The sequence below is a fragment of the Papilio polytes genome, unplaced genomic scaffold (assembly GCF_000836215.1).
Source record: "Papilio polytes unplaced genomic scaffold, Ppol_1.0 DF824169.1, whole genome shotgun sequence".
Classification (NCBI taxonomy): Eukaryota; Metazoa; Arthropoda; class Insecta; order Lepidoptera; family Papilionidae; genus Papilio; species Papilio polytes.
In genome coordinates this window covers 3688265-3701695 of record NW_013525035.1, presented here as the reverse complement: position 1 = coordinate 3701695, position 13431 = coordinate 3688265, and the positions used below count along the sequence as shown (strand labels likewise).

Genomic DNA, 13431 nt, shown 5'->3' with positions numbered 1-13431 from the left:
GTTTTAAGGTTTTTAAAAGTTGTATAATAAATTGAGTTTAGGTCTTACATAATGTAATTGCTATCAATTTATAATCTGGATTCTTATGCATTATTGAAGACCGAATAAAAAATACTGTACAAATATCTTTAGTACACCTGTCTTAACACAATTCCGTAGATATTAAGGAACGAAGATTTGTCACAGTCAACCTACAATCGGTTTTAAGGTCGGCAGAACTAGAATGCACCGGATCGATAGCATCGTGAAAGTTTCTGCACCGGCGTTGTCGGCGCAGGCGTTAAGCCAATGCACATCTCAACTTAATACTAAGTACACACCTTCATACAGTGTTCATACAATTATAAAGTTATACGTGGATACTTCAGAAATGATTTTTAAACTATGCTTGCAGTTTAAATGTTTACGATGAATTGTTTTAGTAAGTTTTTTTTTATTAAATGTTCCACGATCTTAACCAATATCATTCGGTGGTGGTTACTTTTTTCGTTTTTAATTGTTTCTATAACAAAGAATTTATAACCCTTTATTTATACTATATCTGGGTCACATTAAGAGAAGTTGTCTGACTGTAAGTGTCAACTGCATTTCGAAACCGCAAAAAGCTGTCTTTCGACCTAGACGTTTGACCCAGAAAATTGTAAAGCTATTGAAAATGCGACATGTCCTTTTAAAGACTTTACTGAATTTCTCTTTGGAGTGCTATAATGTCCATTATATTAACGTAATCGAGAATACGAAACAGTAAACTGCCACAGTTTTAAGTTGCTAAAAGGAGTTCTTTAGCATATTTTAATAATAAGGAATCTACAATTAACCATTTAAATAACTATTAGTTTGCAGCAAGTTTTAATGTATTTTACAATTTCTAATTTATAGGTTAGGAAATATAAAAACAATACAATTAAGTAAATACCATAGTTCAAGCTAAAATATTCCCTTGACCTAGACCGCGAAAGTATTGCGTGCTATTTATTACCAAGCCGCGCTGTGAAACATGATTACGATCTTGTTAACTCCTGGTAAAACCATACTAAATTAGACGCCTGCGAAAATGTAACGAGCAATTGTACGCTCGGGTGGAAATATTCTATTTACGCAGGCGGTAAAATATAATCATAACTCCGAATAGTGAGGTTAGATTTTGAATGTAACTTAAATAATTTTTTAACCAAACTTCGTTGAGATTTATAATTACTTATAAGTTGATTTTCTAGTTTTAAAAGGCTTTTTAATAATATATAAATCTTACGGTTATACGTAATTCTTATTCACCTGTACCCGGCTGTGCGTGCGTCACCGGATACCGTCCACTGACAGTCTATACTCATGGGACGTAATACTAAACTGCGCAACGGCAGCCGAACCGTGTCTTGATCTATGGTTTTATAACGTAATCTATATTTGGAACTAAGTATACTCTAGTTGGAATATATCCCCAAATAAATCTGTAATCATTATAATAACACCATATAGAAACTTATTTTCAGAATAAGAACCGTTAAAATAATCAATAGAAAAATACTTCACATATCGGCTTATATAAAGGTAATATTTTTCTTACTTCATGAGAAAACTTCGTATCGACTCAAACGGCGTTCCTGCAGCTATTCCGAACATCCGTTCTGATATTTTTATTGGCAAGCAGCCATCTATCGTAATAAACCTAAATAAATTGCATTTTCTTTAAGAAAAGTAATATATTTTAATGTAATTTTAATTATTAATACTTGGAATTTTTTATTCTCGATCGATAACGTAGAAACGTAAACTTTTATTATCTGTATTCTGGTATCTAAATAAAATTTTCTTAATTAAGAGAAAAAGACAACATTTGTTTAGTCTACTGACCCTTCTTCGGCTGCTGGTAGTGGTATTAAATTGTAACCCCAAATAATGAATTATGCGTACAAATGTAGCCATTGCTGTAATTGTTCATAGTGTTAATTATATCCTGTTAACATGAAACTGATTCCAGTTCCCGCGGGTTAAATGCCCAATTGACGCTTTGGCGTATTTATCCAATTGTACAATTTTTCCCTTGAACCGCTTTGACTCTACGTATTTATCATTATTAGGGCTGTCAAAAGTTTAAATTATCGATAAAAGTTTTACAGTATTTTTTTTAATCCGTTACCTTTAATCACGCAAAAAGTCATATATGGAAATACTTAATCTTCTCTGCTTTCTGGACTTTCATTTAATATTTAGTAATTCGTAACTGCGCAATTTTAATGAAGATTATTTTACTATAAAATTGGTTAAGTATGATACAAAAATTTGTCCCCGGGATGGTGGCAACCCTTGATAATAGTAAACAATTGCAGTGTCGTAGGCAGGCACGAGGACGAACCCAAATCTTTTTAAATAAGCATTTATATTGAGATTGATTTTACAATTTGTTGTATTTAATTGTTACGTTAATAAAAATTCTTTTAATAAACAGTATACAAAATGTTAATACAAAACAACTGCAATATTCGTAGGCAGTACTCCAAAAAGGTTTCTGCCGATTCTAATTATTTGTTAACTCTTCAGATTTCATCTTTACATTTTCACTACATTTAGATAATTAAAACTGATTATTTTGAGCCGAGTCATTAGTCTTTCGAGCTTCTCAGAGTTTTTGTTGCCTTCTCTGTTTTATATTCGTATTGTTCACGGTGCTTGGTTTTAGCGTCAGGTCTATCTTGATATGTTTTAATGGCTATTATCAGATTCTATCGTTTCGTTAACATTATACAGGTTTTCATTGTTATTCACATTTCGATTTAATCGATTTTTTATTTCATTAAAATTATCATGTTTTAGTACGTTTCTTGTCTCTTTATGATTTAAAAATCAATGATGGTTGTTTGTTAGAGTTTGTAGCCTAAACTGCTGAACGGACCTCGAAGAAATTTAGCATAGATGTAGAGGATAGTCTGGAAGAGCACATAAGCTTGCTGTTGTTTTTTTTAATTCTACGCATAGTATGCCGCAGACGAAAGCTAGTGTAACATAAATTATTACTAATGGTATTTATTTTATTCATACATTAACTTGCCCTTATCTCTTATGGAGGGTCGGCACAGTATGTGCTGCTCTTCCATACATTTCTATCAGCTGTCATATCTGAATCCACTCCTTTATGAATATCTTATTTCACAAGAGGTTATGTTAATGGAATTTATGTTATTCATTCTCGTAAAATGTAATAAGTCTAGACATGTGAGTAAATAAAAGTGTGCATTAAAGCTGGGTACTCAAATTGAATGAGTTCCTCTCGGGAGAGCTCAGGAGTGTCTCTCCATCCGCACTGCAGTGTTGGCGTGAACACTTACAACAATCTTAAGGCGTTCACGTTCCTGCATTGGATCTAGGCCAATTTTATTACATTTTGTACGTACCTATAGACTCATTTTATTGCCTTTCAATGTACATTGTAGTTAAATTCTGCATTGCTTTTGTATATTGCGGCTTATCAAATTGTTTTATGCTGGTAATAGTAGATTCGATTGAATCATTAATCATTAGTTTTAAGAAGAACATTAGTACCGTGCTGTAGAATTGGTGCAACACTAGATTATCGGCATAAACGTCACGTCCCTAGCTGACAGCTGTCAATGTCATTAGAGGGATGGATATTCGCACGCTTTCCTGACGAGTGACGAGATCTCTAGTGCAGTGTTAAAATTAATATCGCTAGTTACAATTATATTAATTGTTTAAAATTAGGTACGAAATATTTAAAGCATTACATTTTAGTCCTTTTACTATCAATTGCATAAGTGCTTTTAACACTTTTGTGATTATGATGTAAAGTGTATAAAATAAAATGAGTTATTGATGTAAAGAACTTTAGTATTAAGAAAAATAAATTATGGCGTTATTACCCCTATCTTAGTGCAGGCTTTGAGTCCCTTAGTGGTGACGTATAGTGAAATGATGATAATGATGGTGATGAGGAAGTAAAATTTAATGCACTACCAGATTCATTATCAACATGCCCTTATCCCTTATGGAGGGTCGGTATAGTAAATGCACTGCCAGGTTGAAATTTAAAATTGAGTTTATATCCAAAACTTTACTATTTTAGGATCTGGCACTATTTTTTGCGGCCGGACGCCTGCCTATCGCCAACCCTACTTGGGATTTCATTAGAAAGAGATGGATGGATTGCGGGAAAGGCGACATGATCAAAAAGGGAGTGATGACAGATCACGTATGACAGAGTTATTTGGAGGACAAAAACCTGTTGTGCCGACCTTACGGGAGTAGGAAAAGGAGGATAAATGATGATCCAAAACTTATCTCGTCAGAATTTAAATAAGAAAGATATGTGTCTGACACTATAAATGTGAAGTTACAATAATCGTAGCAATAGACAAATGAATCTGACAACGTCCTACATTTCCTTTGATTAAATAGGGTCTTCTCCGTAATACGCCTACCCTCGTATTTGTCACGTTTGTGACACTTCTGCAGTTGACACCATTTATTACATCGCTAGACATTTTCTACTGCCACAATTTTATTTAATCTGGACTGGAATTTTCTTCGCGAAATAATAATGACATTCTACAATTTTTATCTGAATTATTTATACTGGCTGGCTAACCGATTTCGAAGAGTAAAGTGTTATTCTTCCCTCTAATGTTCACACATACTTATAGTTCATGAAATAAATATTTCTACCGATATTTCCATTACCAGAAGTTTCTATTTAAGATGTTTCTTTTGATAAATTGACTAAATTGGAGCAGATCAGAAGATACTCACGACTAAAACTGGGTGAATCGTTTTCCAACACGAACGGAACGGTCTTTGTCTGTGGTAACTGTTAATGCTGCCGGTACCATCAATTGATACCTTGAACTTACAAAGAATAGAGATGTACGGAAATTTGATTTAGAAATTGATTAGTATCGATAATAACAATAACCGTGAAATTTTCACTTCAAGAACGCGTATTAAAACATTGTTATTACGCTATTTATTGTTTATTTTATTTATTGTTTTTATTATATATTGTTTATTCAGTAGGAATGATGACAAAATAAATATTACCTTAATAACCATCATTTGAAACTAGCTTTCTCCCGCGACTCCGTCCACGTAGAATTAATAAAAACAAAAGTGAGTAGCCACATAGGTATCCACTACATCTGCATTTATACCAAATTTCATCGAAATTCGTTCACCCGTTTAGGTTACAAACTCTGACAAACATCCATCTAAACTTTCGCATTTATAATATTAGTAAGATAGTAAAATATATTAGTAAGGAATCATACTTATATGTCAACAGATATTTTCACAATTACTGGTATGCCATGAAATGTTGAATATTATCGATAATATTTGAAATAAATAAAGCACAACCCTATTGTTAACCATAGCATATGGTCTTCTAATTTAGCTATTCATAACAACTCCCTATTGCTATTAATTGATCAATACAAGATGTATGAAGCTATTTAGGTTAATAAAATTTGCTTGGAATGTAATTTGCCTCATAGAAGGTGTTGAGGTCAATAAATAACTTAACAAGAATCTAAAAGATTTAGTGTGCTCAAGTTCCGACTTGGGGTGTACTTAAGTGTAGATGTATTTAGAGAAATCTACACTAAGGAACTGCTTAAGTTAGTAATCATAGAATGTGTAACTGACTATTAATATTATTTAAAACATACGAGACATTTTATCGTCTACTAGTTATTTTATGTCTACTAATGGTAACAATGTCACATTACTATGTCTGTATGTGCAGTAAGTGGTAGATTTCACGTAAATGATGTGAAATTCCAATTTAAAATGTTAGTAGTCTTGTTTACATCGGATACACGATCTGTCCAAGTTTCTACAGCGCCTCGGGGTTTGACGCCTTAAAGACATACAGCTTTACAAATAAATGCCGAAAGTTAAACTTAGGAATAAACTGAGTATAAGCAAAAATTGTCACAAACACGCACTGCTAGTAAGTAAGATGTAACTATAACTAACGAGGATTTCAACTACTGATTTCGCTAGCATGTCAACCCAAAGTCTTGGTCTCCGACGGTCGTCCGACGGTCTTGATCACCAACGTCTCCTTACCTGATCAGTCTTCTGCCAATCACCAGTGGTAACTAGGCCGCTACAAGTTAAACTTGGTAAAAATCAAAATCAAACAATGGAATATAATGAGCATGAAAAGGGATATAACTTTTTATGCAAGTATACAATTTATTAAAGCTTTTTGTACTCGATCGTGTTAAAGTAAATTCACGACCAATATCTAAGTAATAAGCAAAACGTGACTTAGTTCTGTTTAATAATAGCCACCATGTCTAGATGACAAAGCATTTCTAAATCGAGGCTCAGTTGTCAATGGACTTAGTTTCTTTTCTTTAATTCCATTTCAAATCTATTTCTTATTAGAGTATATATTAGTTTAAATTTTCAATTACATTTTCATTCACGAGCCTATCTAGTCTACATTTGATACACTTGATCGTTTTAATTCGAATCTCAAAGGGTCTGGTTTGCTTCAGAATTGATTTCATGGCCTTTCTTTTGATGGTAACGGAATCTCGACTTTCATTTTTAAGTTGCAATGTTTTAAGCGGCCCTCACTAGATTACCTGTCAATTTGATCTTCGCTCACGATGAGTTACAGCAGTTCTCTGCCCTCACTTTCTAACGCTGATCTTTTCATCTAATAGTACTCATTATATTTTCCTTGTCGACAATACATTCAATTTGTAACTATAATAAGATTAACAACATTGAATAAGAAGTTTTGATATCTTTAGAGAGTAATTACGTCATTAAGGGCCTGTCCCACCACTGATAAAAGTTTAGATAGCTTAAATCATTTTTAAGCTATCTAAACGTCGTCACTGTTAGATGAGGTAATAAAATCCGATATTCCATCACATGTTTTACACGTTGGATTGTTATCAGAAAATTTACAATTTGGTGGGACAGGCCCAGAAATGGTTACTTTGTCATATTTGGGGCATTATGTTAAATTCTTATACTGTTTAAATTAGTCATCGTTTAATATTTTAAAAAACTACGTTGGCTTTTAAACAAGTTTTTACAGTGGCCACTGAAGCGTTGTTTATTAGATTAGCTTTCTGAAAAAATACAACTTTGTAATAATATTTTTCTTTCATTGGCTTTTTTAACCTTGAAAGAAATTTATCGTCGTCTAAAGACTTTGATGTACTGGGTTTCAAATAAGATAAAGATTTCATCTATACTAATACTATAAAGAGGAAAGATTTGTATATATTGAAATAACTAAAAAACTACTGGACCGATTTAAATAAAATCTTTCACCAATAAACAGCTACGTTATAACTGACTAACATAGGATATGTTTTTTAATAGCGCAAACAAAGTCGCGGCCAACAGCTATTACCAGATAAAGGTCAGCCATTTCACTAGGTACAACTCTGTTCTGCGTCAGAAAGTTTTGTCCCCGTAATAGTTTCCCTATGAACTCTTAGTTTAACTTCATATTAAATTATACTGTCAATAGTTTATTAGAACAATGTTAATTGTAAGTTTCCACGTGAAGTGGTACAGGTGAGCGCCGCACGCGCACGATCAGTCCCGCCATGGCGGTTTGGTGCGGCGCGCGCGTGCGTCCGCTAGATAGACGTGTCTACTCCATTACTCTAGTGGTGCGTTGTTATATCATTGGTTGTTTATCTAAATAAATTAAATAATGTAAACATACTATAATAATCAGCTTATTTCAAATAAGAGATAGTTCTTTTTTAAAAGATTAGATTAAGTTTTTAATAGTTCAAGGGAATTCGATAGTTTGTGTTGTGTTTTACCAATTTTAGTGATAAAATGCATATTATAGTGAAGATTGGAAAAAGGAAATCGAAAGTGATTAAGGAATTACTTTGTAATTTTTTATAAATATAAGTGCAAACAATATGTTTATATTTGCGATATTCTTATCTTCTTTCGAAGATTTTATTTTACTAAATTTATGAAAACCATTAAACCGATTTCCCCATTTTACTTGGTCAATAAGATGTATATCTGATATCTATAATACTCATAAAAGACACAACGTTCAGGTCAATAATTCCTGAAAGTCGATTACAATTCGTATTAAAATAACATACGGAAAAAATCCTGTGTTGCCAACTCTACAGATTTATTGTATCTAATTACACGAAATGATTCCAATCCGAACATAAATGTAAGTACGTGATTCATTATATTTGCGAATTAGTGAACCGTGAGACAGCTTGTTTTTGCAGATTTTTTTATTTCAAAGTAAAGCTTAATTTATTGAAGCGTAACTTAAAAAAAATTGATTAACGCGTGTTTTGAAGCTATTAGTTTTGTTGCGTTTACACATTACGAGATAGTAAAAAGACGCTATATTTATAGAATAAGCGATAAAGTAGGCTGTATTATTGCGAAGTTATGAGTTTTGTAAATGAAGATAATTGCGAAGACGTATTTAAATTACTATTTGTTTGAAACGCAAGTTTTAAAGACAACATTTTAAACATTTATAGAATTAACTAGTTTTCGCCCGCGACTCCGTCCGCGTGAATTTAATAAAAAACGAAAGTGAGTAGTCTATGTGTTCTTCCAGACTATCCTCTACATCTACACCATATTTCATCAAAATCCGTTCAGCCGTTTAGGCTACAAACTCTAACAAACATCCATCCATCCATGCATCTAAACTTTCACATTTAAAAATTATTATTAAACTATTAAGTATGATTACTATGCATCTAACATTTTTAATTTCAAGACATTTTCATGTTTAGTTCATAGATTAAAAAAACCTACTCGTAATTATGATTGATGTCTGGAAATGGCATTTAATCATTTTTGTTTAGGTCCTTTTGATGCAGTATTTTTCAGTAAAGCAACAGTATTATTGGTTTATTTCAATGTTATCAAATCTCAGTGATCAAGTAAAGTATGTCGATACAAATTAAACCTCCCGACGTTGCCTACATACCTCAATGAACGATTGGTTCCAACAAATTGTCGGATAGTGACAGAGTTATCTTTGTACAATCGATTGGCTGAGCCTCGTACCAACTAACTGTTTATCTTCAATCTATTATTTCTGCTTTCTATGAAATCTATACGACTGTCATTTTTTTTTAATTCTGTTGTCTTGAGGAATCCTAGTCCTGTATTACAATTCAAATAGCAATCGATATAAATTGTATACGTAATTAAAACTCTCCGTACCTCCGTTCTTTTGGTTAATATTGTTTTTGGGATATATTAAATCGATACTATGAGATATAAATGAATTAATAATTAAAATAGCTAGTCTTAACGAAGGAATATTAGTAAGCATCGAGTATAATCCATTGCACTGACCTTGTGCTGTCATTTAGAGGAAGGGGACGCCGGGTCACGTTGGACCTCAGGTGTGCATCCTGCATTATCCAGTTCCGCTTTGTACGTACATAATGGAACTTTAGCCCGCGACTCTGTCCCCGTGGAATTAAAAAACAAAAGCGATTAGCCTATGTGTTCTTCCTGACTGTCCTCTACATTTATGCCTAATTTCATCAAAATCCTTTCAGCAGTTTTGGCTACAAACTCTAACATCTAAATTTTATGATTTACAATATTAGTAAACTTCTTTAATATATTTATTACTTACTTTCGTAAGATGTTTTCAATTAAGTTGATGAATTTATCTAATTGAAAATATAAGTTATAATTCTGGTATACTATATACCAGAATTGTACAACGTAAATAAATAAGCTAGTTACTGCAAATATTTTACTGAATGAAAATAAATCTTTTTAAAACTTTTAACAGTATTAGTTTTTGCAAGAAAAATCTATTTCTCTGCAATACAAGATATTCGCTTAAGAGATTGTATTTAATACCGTAGCCTAGTTTCAGAGCTGTTATGCTCAAAGTTATTCGGTTTTATCTTTTTTTACAACTTAACTCGTTTAAAGTATAAGTTTTTAATTTCCTTTCAAAAATTTGCTTCTGACCTAATTCTTTGAAAAAGTTAAAATATACTATAGGGCTGCTTTATTGCGATATCTTTCGATATTTCTCTTGAATATTCTTGTTTGATACGAATGGTTTAGGATGACAAATTGTCACAAGTAGGGGGCGTTGCCAAGATCCAGGAGTAACTTAAGAGCCCACCTATGATTGAACTATCGCACAACTGTTGTGCGATTGTCGATTGTTTTTCAGCCAACTATATAATTGCACAACTAACAATCGAGTAGTAATAGGAATCACAGTGACACTAAATAGTTGTGCGATAGTTTAGTCAAATGACAAATTAGCGTTTTATTTGCTACTCGAACGCGTTTTCATTACTTTTAAATCATGATATAGGTGGACTTTTATTTATAACGTTTTAAAAAGGACGCGTACAAAGGATTTATTTTTTAATATGTTTAATGCTTATTACTATAAAGTGGTAGCAATACTTTGTAACTTAACTAAAGAGTTCCTAAGTGACGTCGTTAGCGACGTTAGATGAGGATATTTCAGAGAGTTTCATGAATATTTTAACTTTGTTGAGAACTTGCAACTTTGATTTAAAAGATTGTTGTAAGCGTTTTATAATTTAAAAAATGTAACCCACTTTTTACTTCGTAGAATGATTTAAGTTATAAGCTCTTAATAAAATAATTAGTATAAGTAAAGTGTAAGGAAACGTTCTCTTAATAATAAAAAAAAAAATCCATGGGTATGTGTTCGATACTGTTTATACAATTTGAATACGTGTCATACTTTTATAACGGTTAGTTAAGCATCGACTTATGTTTTCGTTAACTCATAGTTTTGCATATAATTTTCAGATCGAACCGAACACAGCATTCCTCCGTGCGGCGCGCGCCGGTCAGCTCGACACGGTGCTCGATCTTCTGGACACCGGCGCCGTCAAGGATATCAATACCTGCAACTCGGTTTGTAAAACATGTGTATTTTTACTAGGATAGAAAAATAATGTCCTATTTCTGTATATCACTACTCTGGCAGTAAAATGCTCTGTAATTTACTAACGTTTATGGAAGCGGTTATTTCGGTTTTTCTCAAGTGAAACTAGAATAACTATATGTTACCTTTTAATGCAAGGATCTAAAAGAGATAAAGGTGTAAAAAATCGTTCATATTTGTTTGTATCCCCAATATTTAATGTAGTAACATTTTGTATTTACTAAAGTTTATGGTAACACTGTGTGTATTTCTTTTCCGTTTCCTGTGCAAAAATTGAATATATTTTTTTTTCTTAATTAAAAACCCAGCAGCCTACTGTATTCTAAATAGTAATCGAAAATTTCTACATAAAATATAAAACAGTTAACTTTATAGTATGCTTATCATAGTTTGTATGTAATTCTGTTCATCTACCGTACATCAGCTACAATTCACAGGGCAGATTGTCATTACGATAAGCGCAGACAAATTGCAACTGTTCTATGCAGTTCTTTCCTGTCGCATTACATTCAACAGTTATTTGTTGTGCACTGGAAAATGGTTCCAAATTATAGTGCGTTAAGGTTTATTCTCGAAGCATACATCCGTGGGAACCGCATGATAATTAGAGTAGAACTGTGTTTATCTTTCGATCGGTTTTATATGCTAATGTTTTAACACCATCAGTATAAATTTGAAAAAAGAGAATGAAATCTCTAATAGAGAAGATTTAACTTACGCTTTAACACTGAATAAATAAAATTATAGATAACTGGCTGTTCGCAACTTCGTCTGCGTGAAATTAAAAAATATTTTAAATATAGCCTATATTACTCATTGATACTTCACTACTAGCTCGTTTTTGTAAAAACATTCCTTTTATTGTGACCAGACTGAGTTGTTACAAAAAATCCTATGTCGTATACAAAAAGAAATAAGAAATATATAGACTAGACATATGGAACAACATTTTACCGGTAACTTCTATGTACGGTAATATCTTAATGTCAAATTGGATACACCGAGATGCTTATGTGTTTGAATTTGTTTGTGATTTTGACTATCGGATATCAGGTAGCGTTGGTGATTTTAATTGAAGTGCCAACTATGCCTACTCTAAATGTTTTTTGAATCTCTGGTCGTATCACAAATGTAGTCGGCCTTCAATCTAGCTGATACGTTCCGCACTGGCTGTCGCCCGTCGTGCCTCGCGATTCCAGATCCTTTTACAACCACGGCGTTGCGTAACTGATTATTGATTACAATCAAAATAGAAATAATTATAGTCCGTAGCATAAGATAGAATATAGTGGAAGAGTTGATGGATATAAAAGGTAGGTCTGCGGCTGTGCCTATCGCCCTGAGAGCAATCGCCATACTAGAGGAGGGAGTTACTAGGAGAGGGAGGAAATAAGGAGTAAAAGGTTAGAGTGGTATGGGTATGTTATGAAAAGGGATGAATCGCATGTAACAAGACGGACGTTAGTTATGAATGCGAAGGGGTACACCGGTAGAGGTAGACCTAGAAAGAGATGTATGGATTGCGTGAAAGGTGACATGACCAAGAAGGGAGTGATGACTGAGATGACAGATGATTGAGTGCTTTGGAGGGCGAAAACCCGTTGCGCCGACCCTACGGGAGTAAAATAAAGCAGGGGAGATGATGACTAGAGGAGGGAGTTAACTGTTATGTGAGAATAACTCGCTGTCGGGTGAACCGATATAGCATTGTAACTTAACGCCAGTATTGGTTTGTGGCCATAAAAAATACTGATAGAAAGCAATAATACAATTACGTTTTCATTGTCTAATAGTTATTAAGACTGCATCTTGCCTCTTCGATGTCATTATAATGAGTTTAACTGTGCATTCTGATTTGACGAATTTTTATGTTTTCGAATATTTTAATTTCCCCCGTGATATGTAACAGGAGTCTTTTCCCTATGCGGGCAAGTGATGTGCGAATTTAATTTTAACGAGTATTGCATATCTTATCAACATTACTCTCAATTCATTCGCGTGTAAAATGCTGACATATTTAAATGTATGTTTTAATTAAGATGAAAATGTTTTAATTAATTTAATATGTTTTACGTCGTACTTGATTTAAACATGTTTTTAATATGCGTCCATCTCTGTTTTATGTAACGTCATTTGAGCAGACGAAATCGCGGTTGTTAGGTAGTTTTAGCATAAGAAATAACATAATTCATTATACGTACGGAGAAACGTAGAAATTATGCGTCATCAATATGCGTGTAAAGTTTCACGGGTTTTTAATTAAGTTGAGATTATCTTATCGCTTATTATTGAGCTTATCGCGATATGGAAATAATTTAGAATCTTGTGTAATCTAAATTCCCATTGTTTAAGTTATCCTACTAAAGATTCATTTAAAAAGTTAAATTTAATCATCCTTTAATAATTCTAAGATAATTATGTTGTTTAGAATCGTCTTTTCTCATTCAATTTTTATATATGAAATTTTAATCAAACGCAAC

General features: G+C 32.8%; 1 protein-coding gene across 3 annotated transcripts in view; it reads left to right on the top strand.

Moving 5' to 3' along the window:
* Positions 1-13431, top strand: part of LOC106111357 (ankyrin-3-like) — a 114136-nt gene that overhangs the window by 41863 nt on the left and 58842 nt on the right. For 2 of the 3 annotated variants that reach the window (XM_013293399.1, XM_013293400.1), the window contains exon 2: positions 10813-10920. In XM_013293399.1, the coding sequence (XP_013148853.1) occupies positions 10813-10920 (108 nt within the window). Of the gene's footprint in view, positions 1-7589; positions 7656-10812; positions 10921-13431 lie in introns of those variants that run through there. The other variant, XM_013293401.1, reaches the window with a different exon arrangement.